The sequence below is a fragment of the Gorilla gorilla genome, chromosome 20, assembly GCF_029281585.2.
Source record: "Gorilla gorilla gorilla isolate KB3781 chromosome 20, NHGRI_mGorGor1-v2.1_pri, whole genome shotgun sequence".
NCBI classification, from domain to species: domain Eukaryota; kingdom Metazoa; phylum Chordata; class Mammalia; order Primates; family Hominidae; genus Gorilla; species Gorilla gorilla.
The window spans coordinates 12,723,222-12,741,239 of record NC_073244.2 but is presented as its reverse complement, the minus strand read 5'-3'; the positions used below and the strand labels follow the sequence as shown (position 1 = coordinate 12,741,239).

Sequence of the window (18,018 nt, the reverse complement as noted above, 5' to 3'; positions counted from 1 at the left end):
CACACGAGGTCATGAATTCGAGACTAGCCTGGAAAACATGGCGAAATCCCGTCTCTACTAAAAATACAAAAAATTAGCCGGGCGTGGTGGCGCACACCTGTAATCCCGGCTACTCGGGAGGCTGAGGCAGGAGAATCGCTTGAACCCGGGAGGCAGAGACTGCAGTGAGCTGAGATCATGCCATTGCACTGCAGCCTGGGTGACAGAGCAAGACTCTGTCTCAAAATAAAAATAAAAATAAACCAAACAGCAAAACAAAACAAAAACCAGAAGAACATAATTGGATTGTGTGTAACACAAAGGACAAATGCTTGAGGGGACGGATACCTCGTTGACTCTGATGTGATTATTATGCATTCTGTGCCTGTATGAAAATATTTCATATACCCCATAAATATATACACTTACTTTGTGCCCACAAAAATTAAAAATAAAAAAAAATTTAATCCTCGAAAAATATGACAAAAGACATAAGGGAATGAGCCACCATGAGTGAGAGTCAGAAGAATCATCATCTGGCAGGGCTGTCAAGTCTGGATGGAGGTTGGGAGGCAAAGAGATGGGTGTTTAACATTCCCTGGCCTCCCTTTGCCTCGATCCACCATTTCCCTCTGTCATCTCACTCCTTCCCCCACAATTCCTCCTAATTTCTTTTTACTTTTTCTTTCATTCAACATCTGTGCCTAGGAGATGACATAGGATTTAAAAAAGATTTATTTAGGCAGATAGTGAGGGTAAGGAAGTCCTCGGTAAGGTTTTCCTTTTAATGAAAAGCAGCTCCCAAATCATTTTCTTTTCTAATGGAGAGCAGCCGGTAGAATCGAGCTATAGACATAGAAAGGCAAGCCAGAAGCTTGCATGGGTGAATGCTGGCAGTTGTGCCAATAGGAAAGTGGTTACCTGGGGAATAGGCATGTTCAAAATGGCAGCTCTGGCTGGGCGCAGAGACTCACGCTTGAAATCCCAGCATTTTGGGAGGCTGAGGCAGGTGGATTAACTGAGGTTAGGAGCCTGGTCAACGTGGTGAAACCCCATCTCTACTAAAAGTACAAAAATTAGCTGGTCATAGTGGCATATGCCTGTAATCCCAGCACTTGGGGAGGCCGAGGCAGGCAAACTACCTGAGGTCAGGAGTTTGAGACCAGCTTGGCCAACGTGGTGAAAACCCATCTCTATTAAAAATACAAAATTGCCGGGTGTGGTGGTGCGTGCCTGTAATCCCAGCTATTCGGGAGGCTGAGGCAGAATAATTGCTTGAACCCAGGAGGCAGAGGTTGCAGTGAGCCGAGATTGCACCACTGCACTCCAGCGTGGGTGACAGAGTGAGACTCCGTCTAAAAAAAAAGAAAAAAAAATGGCAGCTCCTTCTTCCCTTTTCTTTGTAAACCACGTAGACAGTAAGGAGAAGACAACATGGTGCCAGCGAAGTAAAGACGCCATTTGCATAATAAAAGATCAGGGTGGGTGGCCAGCTTCCTCGCGCTCTACGTAAATGTCACACTGGGTCCAACCAATCTTTGGGCCCTATGTAAATCAGACACCGCCCCCTCAAGCCAGTCTAAAATCTGTTGCACTTTGCTGCGGGCCAGAAGTCCCACTCAGGAGGCCCTCTCTCTTGCAAGACACAGAGAGCTAGTCTCCTTTCTCTTTCTTTTGCCTATTAAACTTCTGCTCTTAAACTCACTCCTTGTGTGTGTCTGTGTCCTTGATTTCCTTAGCATGAGGCAACGAACCTTAGGCATTATTACCCCCAGACAATGACACTGCTTCAGAGAGACTCATGGACCTGTGCACAAGACGGATACAATTATGGTCCCTCCCAGGGGTATTTGCCTTTCAGAAGGAAAAACAAAATTCCCAAGTCAAAGAAATTACTCTCTAACTTCGAAATCTCAAGAATGAGGGATTGGAAAGGAGAACTTTTTTTTTTTTTTTTGAGATGGAGTTTTGCTCTTGTTGCCTAGGCTGGAGTGCAATGGCGCAATCTCAGCTCACCGCAACCTCTGCCTCCCCGGTTCAAGCAATTCTCCTCTCCTGCCTCAGCCTCCTGAGTAGCTGGGATTACAGGCATGTGCCAACACACCCAGCTAATTTTGTATTTTTAGTAGAGACAGGGTTTCTCCATGTTGGTCAGGCTGGTCTTGAACTCCTGACCTCAAGTGATCCTGGGCCTCTCAAAGTGCTGGGATAACAGGCATGAGCCACCGCAACCTGGCTGATAACTCATTTTTTTTTTTTTTTTGAGACGGAGTTTCACTCTGTCGCCCAGGCTGGAGTACAGTGGCACGAATTTGGCTCACTGCAACCTCCGTGTCTCCTGGGTTCAAGCGATTCTCCTGCCTCAGCCTCCTGAGTAGCTGGGATTACAAGTGCTCGCCACCACACCCAGCTAATTTTTTGTATTTTTAGCAGAGATGGGGTTTCGCCAAGTTGGCCAGACTGTTCTCGAACTCCTGACCTCAGGTGATCCACCCGCCTCAGCCTCCCAAAGTGCTGGGATTACAGGCGTGAGCCACCAAGCCCGGCCTGGAAAGGAGAACTTTTGATGGGAATAAGTGACCCTCTCAGCTGCACACGTCCCTGGAAATTCCAGATCTCGCAGGTCTCCTTGCTCCTCCTTCAGAACACACTTCGCCAGGCTGTTGTAGTATTTGCTTACCACTATGACTGTACAAACTGGCCCCAAGAAACTCCAGATGAACCCTGTCTCTGTATTCAGCCAGCAGCTATGGAGAGAAATAGGAGGAGTCAGCGCTTGTCTCAGAGTCCTGACCTTACAGTTAACCCTGTCCCAACAAATGCCCTAGTGGAGGAGAACACTGGGAGGTGAGACTCAGATGATGCTCAGGATGGTCCCGGTTGCAGTTCAGTTTCCTTTAGACGACCGTGCTTCCTCTTTTAGACCTTCTTCCTGGGCAAATGTACCTGAAATGTTTACCTAGTGCCCAAGGTTGAGCTCATTTCCCAATTCACAACTTTGTAATCCTGTTTCCCTCTAGGCAGAACTCTCCACTGGTACACCTTATCATTTAAATCTCAGCTCAGGCCAGGCGTGGGGGCTCACGCCTGTAATCCCAGCTACTTGGGAGACTGAGATAGGAGAATCACTTGAACCCGGGAGGTGGAGGTTGCAGTGAGCTGAGATCACGCCACTGCACTCCAGCCTGGGTGACAAGAGCAAAACTCTGTCTCAAAATAAATGAATAACAAATAAATAAATAAATAAATCTCAGCTCAAATGTCACCTCCTCTGAGAAGCCACTCCTGACTATCCTTAGATAGGGCAACCTGTCTCTACTCCTGGTATCCATCTAGCAGAGCTCACTGCATTTTTAAAACAGCAGCTATCACTGTCATAAGTTACCTTAATTGCTTGTGTAACTGCAAATTGTCTTCCACTACTAGACTATGAGTTTCATGAGAATTTGGGCCTTAGGTGTTTGTTCATCTCTGAATACTCAGCACTCAGAGCAAAGCCTAGCATAGACAAGATATTTCATAAAATTGTTTATTTGAAGAAAGGAAGGAAGGGAGGGAGGGAGGAAGGAAGGAGGGAGGGAAGAGGGGAGGGAGGAAGAAGGGAGGAGGGAGGGAGGGAGAGTGGGAGGGAGGAAGAAAGGACTGGCTCTTTTTAGTATGTCTCTAGTGTACATTAGCTGCTTTTACGACACAACAACCATTCCGTCATGTTCAATAACAGCACCCCAATATTCCCCCCTCTTTTTTTTTGAGATGAAGTCTCGCTCTTGTACCCCAGGCTGGAGTGCAATGATGCCATCTCATCTCACTGCAACCTCCGCCTCCCAGGTTCAAGTGATTCTTCTGCTTCGGCCTCCCGAGTAGCTGGGATTACAGGCGCACACCACCATGCAGAAGTATTCCTTTCCCACTTTCACCCCCACCACCCCCCGTGTCATACACGCAAGAAAAGGAAAATAATCAAGTTAGGTAAACCAGATGTTCTCTTCCTGGAACATAAACCTCAAACAGTAGTGATCCTGGATTTGTGCAGTGCACAACCCATGCTGCTGTACATGGTGGTCCTGAAACCAACAGTACATAATATAAGAGCTCGATAAACGGTAGCCACAACTACTGCTACTGTTGTTACTCTTCTTGTTGCTCATGTCATTATCACCATAAGCCCTGGCAGCAGGGTCTTCAGGAAGAGAGAGGATGTCACTCACCGATTATGCATTCCATAGCCCTGTGGCTGCACACTGGCAGAGATCACCACCACGAGTGTCGGCAGCCCATAACCAAAGGCACAGATGTGCAGCATCTTGATGTTGCGAGAGCTGAAGTAATTCACCACCTTCAGGTTTCTGACCATCAAGAACAGTATCACGGCCTCCACCAGCATCCAGAAGAAGCAGGCAAGGAAAAGGTAGTGCAGGAAGCCCGCGATGATGGCGCAGCCCGTCTGGAGGGGAGAAGCATGCGCGTCAGAATCGTCCACCCCAGAGAGAAATGGAGAGGAAGAAAGGAAGAGAGAGACTCCTCGGCTGGAAATTCCCCAAACCTAGCTCACTCATTCATCTCACAAACATTTATAGAGAGGTGCAGTGGTTCTTGACCACAGGGAGCAACACTTCTTGGTAAGGAGACCCATGGTCCTGGTTTGTCTGGAACTGAGATTTCCCAAGACGCATGACTTTCAGTTCTAAAACAGGAAGAGTTTTAGGAAAACTGATTGTCGATCACCCTACTTTAGGGAATGGTTGAAAATAGGTGGGTTCAGCAAACTAGACCCCATAGGCTGGCTGCCTGCCTTGTAAATAAAGTTTTATTGGCTGGGTGTGGTGGCTCATGCTTGTAATCCCAGCACTTTGGAAGGCTGAGGCAGGCAGATCGCTCAAGCCCAGGAGTTTGAGACCAGACTGGGCAACATGATGAAACCCCCCTCTCTATACAAAAATACAAAAATTAGCCAGACATGGTGGCACAGGCCTGTGGTCCCAGGTACTTGGGAGGCAAAGGTGGGAGGATCGCTTGAGCCTGGGAGGCTATAAGGAGCTGTGATTTGGCCACTGCACTCTAGCCTGGGTGACATAGCAAGACCCTGTCTCAAAAAAAATAAAAAAATAAAAAATTTAAAAAAAGAAAGAAAAAAAGAAAAATAAAGGGAAGTAGAGATTCTAAACTGTAGCATTATCGACATTTGTAACATTATTGCAGGAGCATTCTCTGCCGTGGAGGGCTGTCTTGGGCACGACAAGATACTTAGCAGCATCCCTAACCTTTACCCCCTAGATAGCAGTAGCACGCTGCTCCAGTTGTGACAAGCAAAAATGTCTCCAGACATTGCCAAGTCTCCCCTGGGGACAAAAAGCACCCAGGGAGAGAACCTCTGGTTTAGAAAGTAACAGGAGGAGCCGTGCGTGGTGGCTGAAGCCTATAATCCCAGCACTTTGGGAGACCAAGGCGGGTGGATTACCTGAGGTCAGGAGTTCAGGACTAGCCTGGCCAAAATGGTGAAACCCCGTCTCTACTAAAAATACAAAAAAATTAGCAGGGCATAGTGTCTCATGCCTGTATTCCCAGCTTCTCAGGAGGCTGAGGCAGGAGAATTGCTTGAACCAAGAGGCAGGGGTTGCAGTGAGCCAAGATCGTACCATTGCACCCCAGCCTGGGCAACAAGAGTGAAACTCAGTATCAAAAACAAACAAGCAAACAAAAACAAGTAATAGGAGGAACGACTACAATTCATAACATGATCAGGGACATAATTTTAAACTGAGAGCTGTCACAAGGAGTCAAGCAGGTAAGAAGCTGGGAAGTGAGTGTTATAGGCAGAGGGCACAGCATATGCAAAGGCCCTGAGGTAGGAACAGGGATAGAGGGAGTTGGCTAGGAATGAGCTGAGGCAGGTGGGGAGAAGATGGGGCTTGGTGGGGACACAGCCCGAGCGATGTAGACCTTGTTGTCAGTCTTGTGTATACCGGCGAGGAAGAGAGTCTTCGCCAAGAGGAGACACACGCAGAGGTGCAGGTGGAGGTAGGTGATGTGATTTCGGATGGAGCGACACAGCAGAAAGGTGGCGATCGCCAAGACGAGGCACACCAAGGAGATGATAATGCCCACATGGCTAATGATGTACAAGGAAAAGTCCATCTGTCAGGAAGGAATTCCATAGTTGGCCTGAGAATGGGATCAAAATCCCCCCAGGCGGGAAGAAGAGTTATCTAAAACCCTGGCTCAGGCAAAATTAGCTTGGGGGAATTTTCTCCCTCTAACACTCAGAGTGAACTAGATACTGTCCTTCATTATCCTTTGCAATCCACTGGCATCCACCAGCACTTATTCCCAGTCCTGTCCTATGCGTTACTCCATGTATTACTGGGGCTTGATGTCCACAAACTACATCTCCCAGAATCCTTTGGAACTAAGGTCCTGGATGTAATTTAAGTTCTCCAGTGAGATACATCTGTGAATGTTTTGGAATGCAGAAGGGAGGCAAATATCAGCTTTCGGCAGACAGGAGTGAGCTTAATTCCACATTTCAACTGTCCAGTCCCCAATTTCATGGTGGAGTGGGGTGGCAAAATGACAGCAGCAATTTCTGACCTCTGAGTTACAGCTGCATTGGGGGATGACCTTGAAGCCAAAATTGAAGTGACAGCCCCCTGACTTCAACTCCTCCATCTCCTCCCAGAGATTTTTGTGAGCACCCAATTCCCTGTGTTAAATGCCTTTCTGCTGGAAATACCTGGGGTGGTTTTTGCTTCCTGTACTGAATCCCAACTGATAATGCAGACATTCAGGAATGCTTCAACTTCAGGAGTGGAACGTGACAAGCTAAGTCCTTCTTCTATGCCATTTATTCATAATTAATTTTAAAATTAATTTTAAATGTCTCTGAGTGGTTTCTGTGGGTTAAAGATAAGCCAGGCACCATCTTATGAGCACCTCTCTATGATATTGTCACAAAGTGGTTAAGAAAACTGACCATTGGCTGGGTGCAGTGGCTCATGCCTGTAATCCCAGCACTTTGGGAGGCTGGGGCGGGTGGATCACCTGAGCTCAGAAGCTTGAAACCAGCCTGGCCAACATGGCGAAACCCCATCTCTACTAAACAAACAAACAAAAAATATTAGCCAGGCATGGTGGTGGGCACCTGTAATCCCAGCTACACGGGAGGCTGAGGCAGGAGAATTGGTTGAACCTGGGAGGCAGAGGTTGCAGTGAGCTGAGATCACACCTCTGCACTCCAGCCTGGGCAACAAGAGTGAAACTTAGTCTAGAAAAAAGAAAAAGAAAGAAAGAAAACTGGCCAATTTCTAGTTGTGTGATTTTGGACAAGACATTTAACTGCTCTGTGTCCTCAGTTTTCTCATCTGTTGAAAAGAGAATATTAACGGTAATTGCCTTATAGAGTTGTTTTAGGATTAAATGAAAACATTTCAAGTACAACTGTGCCAGAAGCATACTATATAAATACTAGTTATCAGTATTTTTTTGTTACTGTTGTTCTCATTTTTGAGATGAGAGAGCTGGGCTCAGTGCAGAGAAGTTAAGTGACTTTTCCAAGAAAACACAGCTAGAAAGTGGTAGAGACAGGACTTGAAACTAAGTCAGTTTTGTTCTGGATCCAGTTCTCTTAAATCCTAAGCCACAGGGTTCTGGAAATGGCACTTACTTATGGCCTCCTTGGTAGGGAATTAAACCTTGGATCTACCATGATAGGAAAAGGTACTTTCTTTCTTTCTTTTTGAGACGGAGTCTGGCTCTGTCACCCAGGCTGGAGTACAGTGGCATGATCTCGGCTCACTGCAAGCTCTGCCTCCCGGGTTCACGCCATTCTCCCGCCTCAGCCTCCCGAGTAGCTGGGACTGCAGGCGCCCGCCACCACGCCCGGCTAATTTTTTGTATTTTTAGTAGAGATGGGGTTTCACCGTGTTAGCCAGGATGGTCTCGATCTCTGGACCTCGTGATCTGCCCGCCTCAGCCTCCCGAAGTGCTGGGATCACAGGCGTGAGCCACCACGCCAGGTGAAAGGATACTTTCTACAACACTAATGAGGATGTCCTTCCTCTCTTCCAAATCTACGCATTTACCAAGGCTTATTTCATATCGTTTCCTCCTGATCTATCATCGGCTCTCTTGGAAACACCTCAGAATTCTTTGTGTGTGTGTGTGTGTGTGTGTGTGAGACAGAGTCTCGCTCTGTTGCCAGGCTGGAATGCAGTGGTGCCATCTCGGCTCACTGCAACCTCTGCCTCCCAGGTTCAAGCGATTCTCCTGCCTCAGCCTCCCAAGTAGCTGGGACAACAGGCATGCACCACCATGCCCAGCTAATTTTTATATTCTTAGTAGAGACGGGGTTTCACCATGTTGGCCAGGATGGCCTCGATCTCTTGACCTCATGATCCGCCCGCCTCAGCCTCCCAAAGTGCTCAGATGACAGGCATGAGGCACCACACCCGGCCAACACCTCTGAATTCTTACAGCATTTCTTCTTGACCCATTTGCATGTGTTAGTGGAAAGAGACTTCCCCAGATTTGAATTCCACCTGCTCCAATTTCTAGCTTCAGGACTAGACGGGCCACTTTACCCATGCTGTGAAATGGGTCTAAAACCACTTAACTTAAAGAGCCCAGCACACTGTATGTGCTCATTAAGTAAGATCTGTGATTGCTCCAGTGCCTGGCCCTACTTAGGGTCATTATTTCTCATTGTATATTTCAGTTTCATGGCCTCCCAACCAGACTGTAAATTCTGCAGGGGCAAAGGCATATCACCTACCCCTTCTGTCCCCATGACTCCATCCCACAACACCCAACCCCATGGGAGACACACAACAGATGTTTAATCAATATTTTCCCATTGGATTTGGAGGCAGATACTCTGCCTCAGGGAACAAATCATCAGTACTGACCGTGAGCTCCCCAGACGCCATGATAACGGCAAGATTTGCCATCTGATTACAGCTGCAGACAGTATATGTCTCAGAAGCTTCCAGGATCACACAGCCAAAGGATGTCCATCTTCCACCCTTCACATCAGTGCTCCAGGAAACACAGATGGGCCTCTCAAACTTCTGCTTTGGCTAAAAAATACCAAAAAAACAAAAAAACAAAGGTCTTCTGGGAATCCCCATCAAATGGATTAAATGTGACCATCCTCAAGAGTCACTGGGAACAAGAATACACAGGGTATGTTCTGAGGGAATGGGGAAAAATGCTGGTATTTCATTATGCAGTGAGGGCCAATCTGATAGGGCAGCTCACATTGCTGTTGCTAGAAGAAAACTCCTCCTTTCATCAAATCCATAATAAGGCCTTCTGCATAGTCACTCATTATTCACTTATTCATTGAATGTGTGGTTTGTGTGTGTGTGTGTGTGACAGAGTCTCACTCTGTTGCCCAGGCTGGAGTGCAGTGGTGCAGTCTTGGCTCGCTGCAACCTCTGCCTCCGGGGTTCAAGCGATTCTTCTGCCTCAGCCTCCCAAGTAGCTGGGATTACAGGTGCCCGCCACCATGCCCAGCTAATTTTTGTACTTTTAGTAGAGACGGGATTTTACCATGTTGGCCAGACCAGTATTGAACTCCTGATGTCAAGTGATTCACCTGCCTCGGGCCTCCCAAAGTTCTGGGATTACAGGTGTGTGTCACCATATCCAGCTAATTTTTGTATTTTTAGTAAAGATGGGGTTTCTCCATATTGGCCAGGCTGGTCTCGAACTCCTGACCTCAAGTGATCCTCCTGCATAGACCTCCCAAAGTGTTGGGATTACAGGCAAGAGCCACCACACCCAGCCTCATTCAACGTGTTTTTATTGAACACCTATTACATGCCTTGATCTGTGCTGTTTATGGGAGACATGAGTAAACAGTTCTTCCCCCAAAAGGAGATCATAGTGCAGTGGGAGAAAAAAACATATAAAAACCAAGTAAGCAGAGAAATATTTTTAATAACAGTTTAAGAACAACATGCTTTAAGAATGTATCCTAGAAGGGTGGGCAAGGTGGCTCATGCCTGTAATCCCAGCACTTTAGGAGGCTGAGGCAGGTGGATCACCTAAGGTCAGGAGTTCCAGACCAACCTGAGCAACACGGTGAAACCCCATCTCTACTTAATACAAAAAAGTTAGCTGGGCATGTGGTGGGCACCTGTAATCCCAGCTACTCGGGAGAATGGCTTCAACCGAGGAGGTGGGGGTTGCAGTGAGCCAAGGTTGCACCATTGAACTCCAGCCTGGGCAACAAGAGTGAAACTCCATCTCAAAAAAAAAAAAAAAAAGGCGGGCACGGTGGTTCATGCCTGTAATCCCAGCACTTTGGGAGGCCGAAGCGGGCGGATCACGAGGTCAGGAGATCGAGACCATCCTGGCTAACATGGTGAAGCCCCGTCTGCACTAAAAATACAAAAAATTAGCCGGTCTTGGTGGCGGGCGCCTGTAATCCCAGCTACTCGGGAGGCTGAGGCAGGAGACTGGCGTGAACCTGGGAGGTGGAGCTTGCAATGAGTTGAAATTGTGCCACTGCACTCCAGCCTGGGCGACAGAGTGAGACTCTGTCTAAAAAAAAAAAAAAAAAAAAAAAAAAAGAAGCAACCACCACATAGCAGGATCCAGGATCCAATCAGATCAAGACCTGGCAACACCCCACGGCCGGATCCAATCAGAGCACACCTCCCTGCATCACTTCATTGTAAGATGCAATCAGATCGCAGTTCATTACCCACCGACTATAAAACCTGCCCCAGCCTCCCAGCTTGGGAAGACGGATTTGAGCCAGACTCTTGTCTCCTTGCTTGGCAGCCTTGCAATAAACTTCTCTCTCTACAAAAACCCGGTGCTTCAGTGTTTGGCTTTCTGTTGCACATGGGCAAATGGACCTAGTTCTGTTTGGTGACAGTGGGAGACCTCATTCCTCTAGCGGTCGCTTCTGTTAATTGGCTTGAATTGCTAGAAATTGTGGAAGCTTACCGGCCTCAATAGCTTCCCGTAAAAAATGAGAGTTAAGGCAATCGAGAGACAAGGAGTTCCCAGCAGGTAGACAGGAATCTCAGTAGAGACCTCTTCACAAACCTGAATGTTCTCCAGAGTGTAGATGACTGGATCTGAGAAGCCGTCTTTCTTCTCTCCAGTCATTATGCCCCCAATGACTCGAGAATTCATCTTCAGCTTGATCTCAGAGGTGGTCAAGGGAGCCTGGTGATCTTGGAAGAAGTGCTCATTTAAAACCGACTCCATGCCCACAAAGGAGACAAAAGCCACACCAGTGGTCCCTGCAGGTTTCCCCAAATGAAAAAAAGGAGGGAATCGTTTGCTCAATTGTTATTATAGAAGACCCAACACACACACACAGAGGGAGGGAGGGAGAGAGAGAGAGAGTCATGCACCTCACCGTGCTGCTCTGAGATTAAAATAACCAGCGGGCTTCTAGAACCATTAAAAAAAACCTCTGGCCGGGCATGGTGGCTCACGCCTATAATCCCAGCACTTTGGGAGGCCAAGGCGGGTGGATCACGAGGTCAGGAGATCAAGACCATCCTGGCCAACATGGTGAAACACTGTCTTACTAAAATACAAAAAATTAGCCGGGCGTGGTGATGCGTGCCTGTAGCTCCAGCTACTTGGGAGGCTGAGGCAGGGGAATCGCTTGAACCCAGGAGGCGGAGATTGCAGTGAGCCGAGATCGCACCACTGCTATCCAGCCTAGTGACAGAGCAAGACTCCGTTTCAAAACAAAACAAAACAAAAACTTCCACAGCTGGGCAGAGTGGCTCACGCCTGTAATCCCAGCACTTTGGGAGGCCAAGGCAAGCAGATCACTTGAGGTCAGGAGTTCGAGGCCAGCCTGGCCAACATGGTGAAATCCTGTCTATACTAAAAATAAAAAAACTAGCCAGGCATGGTGGCAGGTGCCTGTAGTCCCAGCTACTCGGGAGGCCGAGGTACAAGAATCGCTTGAACCCGGGAGGCGGAGGTTGCAATGAGCCAAGATCCCGCCACTGCACTCCAGCCTGGGTGACAAAAAACGAAAACAAAACAAAACAGACCTCCCAGTGCTCTTACCTGGAGAAGTCTTGGCTACATTTAAAAATAAATTTGAACTTGTGTTTTTAAGGGACAATGCAACTCAGTGGGAAATAAGTTCTCCCACATCTATGGTTATTCTGTTTCAGTCTCTTTGGGGAGTGTCCCCTTTAAATATGGACGGTCTCCAGGGATACGTCCTATGCCGCTTCCTGTCCCAACCAGACAGTACCATCCCCCAGGCTTCATCTGCCCCTTGGATGTCCCCCCAGACATCATAAATTGAGCAATTCCTCTCCCATCTTCTTCTTTTTTTTTTTTTTTGAGACAGAGTCTTGCTCTGTTGCCCATGCTGGAGTGCAATGGCAGGTTCTCGGCTCACTGAAACGTCTGCCTTCTGGGTTCAAGCGATTCTCCTGCCTCAGCCTCCCGAGTAGCTGGGATTACAGGCACCCGAGACCACACCCAGCTAATTTTTTGTATTTTTAGTGGAGACGGGGTTTCACCATGTTGGCCAGGCTGGTCTTGAACTCTGGACCTCAGGTGATCTGCCCGCCTCGGCCTCCCAAAGTGCTGGGATTACAGGCGTGAGCCACCATGCCTGGCTCTCTCATCTTCTTTTATCTGCATCTCCTACTTCAATAACTGATATTACCTGACCTGGAACCTGGAGAGTCATCCTTGAATTCTTCTCCCCGCAAAACAGATTCCTCCTCCTTAATGTGCCTTGAACCTGTCTTCTCCCCACTTCTCCCTTCTAAATAGCCTCAGACCAAGCCTCACATCTCTCTCCCAGACCACTGGCTTCCTCACACATGTCCTTGCCTTCCCCTAGCCTCACCTCTCCAATGGATTGCCCATATCACAGCCAGAGGATTTATTTCTAAAAAGACATCTATCTGGAAGACATAATCAGATCATCCTGCTGCATACAGAACTTTCCAAGGCTTTCTGTGCCCAACAGAGAAAGTCCAAATGTAATAAACTGGGATGCAACACCCTCAATTCTTTTTTTTTTTTTTTTGAGATGGAGGCTCATTCTGTCACCCAGGCTGGAGTGCAGTGGCGTGATCTCAGCTCACTGCAGCCTCCGCCTCCCGGGTTCAAGCAATTCTCCTGCCTCAGCCTCCTGAGTAGCTGGGATTACAGGCACCCGCCACCACACCCGGCTCATTTTTTATATTTTTAGTAGAGATGAGATTTCACCATATTGGTCAGGCTGGTCTCGAACTCCCAACCTCAGGTGATCCACCCACCTCGACTTCCCAAAGTGTTGGGATTACAGGTGTGAGCCACCACGCCCAGCGACCCTCAATTCTTTTCCCTCTCTCCCCCACATTCCTGATGCTCCAGCCCACTCTACTTTTAGTTCCATGACCATACCAAGCTTTTTTTCAACACAGAGCCATAGCTTATACTTCCTGTAACACACTCTCTCCTGCTTTCTCTACCTATTCCTCAGGACTTGGCTTAAATAGCACTTCCATATTGCACACTGTGCTTTTACATTAAAGTATTAATCACAGCATTAATCATATGCATAGACCAGATCAGGGGCTGGAAAACTGTGGCCTATGGGCCAATCTGGTTGTCACCTACTTTTTTAAATAAAGTTTTATTGAAACATGCCCAGGCACATTCATATTCATATTGTCTATGGATGCTTTTGCACTATAATGGTAGTTAAATCATTGTGATAGAGGCTGTATTAATTGCAATGCTTAAAATAGTTACTAATGAGCCCTCTACAGAAAAAGTTTGCCATCCCTGACACAGATTAGCACTGTCCAACAGAAATATAGTATGAACCACATACATAATTTTAAATTTTCTAGTACACATTTTTTAAAAGTAAAAAAAAGATAAAATTAATTTTAATAATATATTAACTCAGTATAAGCCAAATATTATCATTTCAACATATAAATGTGATATTTTAAAATTTAAAGATATATTTTAAATATTGCATATTTTAAAATTTTAAATATTACATATTTTAAAAATTTAAATATTTTTTATTTTTAAATTATTTTAAATATAAAAAAAGATGAGTGAGACGTTTTAATCCTTCTTTTTGTGCAACAAAGCTTCAAAATACAGTGTTTATTTTAGGTTTACAGTACCTGTCAACCTGGCTTATACAAATTTCAACTGCTCAACAGCAGAATGTGACCAGTACATATCATATAGGCCAGTGAAGGTCTCAGTACTCCAGTATTATAAGGTTATTTAATGTTTGACTTCCCTAGCACATGGAAAACTCTCTGAGAGCATGGACCATTTCTGCCCTCATTGGTTCTCAACTATCTGGCACTGGTCTTGGCACCTAGAAAGGGATCGATAAATACTTATTGATGGAATACACTATAACCTGCACTCTCAGGAGAGGACCTGTACCTGTGGATTCAGATTCCTCAATTGTGGAACACCTGATCTTCATCTTATCCCCCTTGGCTACCAAGTTCAAGGTCACATTCTCTTCACTGCATTCTTTGTTGATAACTTTGCTCTCAATGTCTAAAAAGAGAAAGGGAGAGTTCGTATGAGGTCACCCAGAAAGTCAGTCCTGAATTTGGTTTCTGTCCAAAAAAAGGTACACCTCCATCATGACGAGCAAAGGAAAAGAATAGAAAGTTCAATTCATCATAGGAAAGATCTTGAGGCCCATGATGAATGATAGGGGGACCATAGCACCAAATAAATGAGTAACCCAGCTGGAGCCTTAGAAGTGAAGTCTCATCTCCTAGGGGGTGCATCAGGGAAAGATGGGGTCAAAGTCAACAGTAATGGAAGGCAACAGTCATGATCTTCTAAGTTTTGTTTTGTTTTGTTTTGTTTTGTTTTTGAGATGGAGTCTCGCTCTGTCACTTAGGCTGGAGCGCAGTGGCACGATCTCGGCTCACTGCAAGCTCTGCCTCCCGGGTTCACGCCATTCTCCTGCCTCAGCCTTCCAAGTAGCTGGGATTGCAGGTGCCTACCACCACACCCAGCTAATTTTTTGTATTTTTAGTAGAGATGGGGTTTCACTGTATTAGCCAGGATGGTCTCGATCTCCTGACCTCGTGATCCACCCGCCTCGGCCTCCCAAAGTGCTAGGATTACAGGCGTAAGCCACTGCCCCCGGCCTTATATAAGTTTTCTAAAACCAAAAGAAATAGTAAGGGACTGGGGCAAGCCTAGCATGGTACACAAGAGCTCAGGTTCTGTAGTCAGATGGTGGTAACTGGGAGGTCCAGCCCTGCCACGCACTAGCTGCCTAAATTTGCGCATTGACTTAACCTCTCTGTGCCTCCAGTTTCTCATCTCTATCATGACAAGCATTGCAGGACCTAATCCATTGGCCCTTCATGAAAATAAACTAGATAATGGAACCAGAAGTATCCTTGTAAAATATAAGCCAGATAATACCATACCTGTTCCCAAATTTTCCAATGTCCTTTCATCTTCAAATAAAATCTTGGCTGAGTACAGTGGTTCAGGCCTGTAATCCTAGTACTTTGGGAGGCCGAGCAGGAGGATCACTTGAGCTCAGAAGTTCAAGACCAGCGTGGGCAACATAGCAAGACCTCATTTCTAACAAAAATTTTAAAAACTAGACAAGCATGGTGGTGCACACCTATAGTTCCCAGCTACTCAGGAGGCTGAGGCAGGAGGATCGCTTGAGCCTGGGAGTGCAAAGCTGTAGTGAGCTATGATCACACCACTGCACTCCAGCCTAGGTGACAGAGTGAGACCCTGTCTCAGAAAAAAAAAAAAAACCTTAAGTCCCTACATTTATCTACATTTCCATCTCCCTTCCTTTCTCCTACTGCTCTCACCATCTTCAATGCCACTTCAGCCACACTGCGCACCTCATCGTTCCTTGAATTCTCCAGGTATTCCTGCACTTGCTCTTTCTGCAGATATTTACGTGGCTCTCTTCCCTGACATCCCTGCCCCAATGAGAGTTACCCTGATCTTGCTATATAAAATAGCAACTCTCCCTGTAATCCCAACCCTCTCTAACCTCCCTAGCCTGCTGTACTTTTTCTCAATAGTGCTACCTCTATTTGGTATACCAGATGTCTGTTTGTTTATTATCTGACTCAACTCACTAAAATATGAGATTCATGAGGGTAATTTTGTTCACTACTGGTTGGAGTCCACCAAATACTTTATTTCCACCTCTTGGCCGTCTGGGCATCCATTAGGTTGGAACTTCGTAGGTTTATGTGAATGATACTGGAACTACTACCAGGAGTGGGGTGCTAATGTAAAAGATCTACAGCACCCACTATTCCCAAGTAGTTATCTATCAAGTATGTATCAGTCAGGAAAGGATCAGTCTTGCAGCAGTAACAAACAACCCTAAGTCTTAGTGGATTAAAAAATAACAAGTGTTTACATCTCATTAATGCTTTGGGTCTATTGTAAATTGACTTGAGGCCATGTTCTATATTGTCTTTATTCTGGGACCCAGGCAGAAGGAGCAGCTGTGATCTGAAGCACTGCTATTCATATGGGCAGAGGGAAAGAAAGTTCTGGAAAGTCTCATACTGGCAACTACTCTATTCCCATTATTTATTGGCCTGAGCTAGTACCCAAATCCCACCTAACCACACAGTAGCCAGGAAGTACAATTCTACCATGGGCCCAGCAGGGCAAACAGGAAGTACGTGAGCACAGCCTATGACTGTCATACCTTAGCCCAGCACATAGCAGCTAATCAGCAAATATTTGTAGAATAAATTAATGATACGGTCTTAGCACAGTGCCTGGCCTTTGCCAAACACTCAGTGAATGGAAAATGTTGTTAATATGATTAGACTTGCTTTGCCGTGAATTCAAGGTTTTTAAACAGTTGGGGAAAGAATGGGTGGGAAACCCAGGGAATATCCCATTGCCAAAGTCAACTTTCCAAATCATCACCTAGGTGTAACCTTGCCACGAAGGGTGTCTCCTACCTAAGTATTCCGTCCGAACAGCCAGAGTGACATTTGCTGAGGGTTTCCGAAAAGATGCCAGTGTCATGCTTTCCACACTCTCCAGGAAGACTGTGGCCAGGGAGGACGTCTGTTCCTTGGTGAATTTAGTCCACGTGGATATTTGTTTAAGCACAGGGACAAAGCTCTCAGTTGTATTCTGCAAGGAAAGATGTGTTTGTTCATTCTCTCTCTCTCTCTCATTAATGAAATAACAGCTGTCCTTTTTCTGATTAAGAATAGGCTGGGAGTCCATCCAAAGGAGAATTAAAATGGGCATCCTCTCGGGCTCCTTTTTCTGATTCAAGAAGCCCCATTAGAAATACAAATTCAGACCGGGTGCAGTGGCTCACACTTGTAAGCCCAGCACTTTGGAAGGCTGAGGTGGGTGGATCATGAGGTCAGCAGTTTGAGACCATCCTGGCGAACATAGTGAAACCCTGTCTCTACTAAAAATACAAAAAAATTTAGCCGGGCATGGTGGCATGTGCCAGTAATCCTAGCTACTTGGGAGGCTGAGGCAGGAGAATCACTTGAACCCAGGAGGCAGAGCTTGCAGTGAGCTGAGATCGCACCACTGCACTCCAGCCTGGGCGACAGTGAGAGAGGCTGTCTCAAAAAAGAAAAAAAAAGAAATACAAATTGAAGTTCAGGAATTCAAGACCAGCCTGGACAACATAATGAGACCCCATCTGTACAAACAAATTAAAAAGGAGCAGGCACAGTGGTGCATGACGCTAGTCCCAGCGACTCAGGAGGCTGAAGTGGGAGGATCTCTTGAGCCCTGGAGTTCAAGGCTGCAGTGAGCTATGATCACTCCACTGCACTCCAGCTTGGGTGACAGAGTGAGATCTTGTCGAAAGAAAGCAAGAAAGCAAGCAAGAAAGACAAATTGATGTAACCTTTATGCAATGCAGTAAGTTTGTACCTATAGCCATGTAAATTGCATATACCCTTTTACTCAGCAATTCCCCTTCCTGGAATTAATCTTTCCAGAAATACTTAAAAGTTGTGCAAGGATCTTGTCCAGTGATGTTCATCTCAGGATAGTTTGTGGAAAGCCTAAATGCCC

General features: G+C 46.3%; 1 protein-coding gene across 2 annotated transcripts in view; it reads right to left on the bottom strand.

The window, feature by feature from the left end:
• ADGRE1 (adhesion G protein-coupled receptor E1) overlaps positions 1-18,018 on the bottom strand; it is a 59,658-nt gene that overhangs the window by 10,536 nt on the left and 31,104 nt on the right. For both annotated transcript variants that reach the window (XM_063701831.1, XM_063701832.1), the window contains 7 exons: positions 16,929-17,106; positions 14,383-14,502; positions 11,035-11,234; positions 8,880-9,050; positions 5,920-6,114; positions 4,188-4,423; positions 2,660-2,726 (listed from right to left, as the gene is read on the bottom strand). In XM_063701831.1, coding sequence (XP_063557901.1) covers positions 2,660-2,726; positions 4,188-4,423; positions 5,920-6,114; positions 8,880-9,050; positions 11,035-11,234; positions 14,383-14,502; positions 16,929-17,106 — 1,167 coding nt within the window. The remainder of the gene's footprint in view (positions 1-2,659; positions 2,727-4,187; positions 4,424-5,919; positions 6,115-8,879; positions 9,051-11,034; positions 11,235-14,382; positions 14,503-16,928; positions 17,107-18,018) is intronic.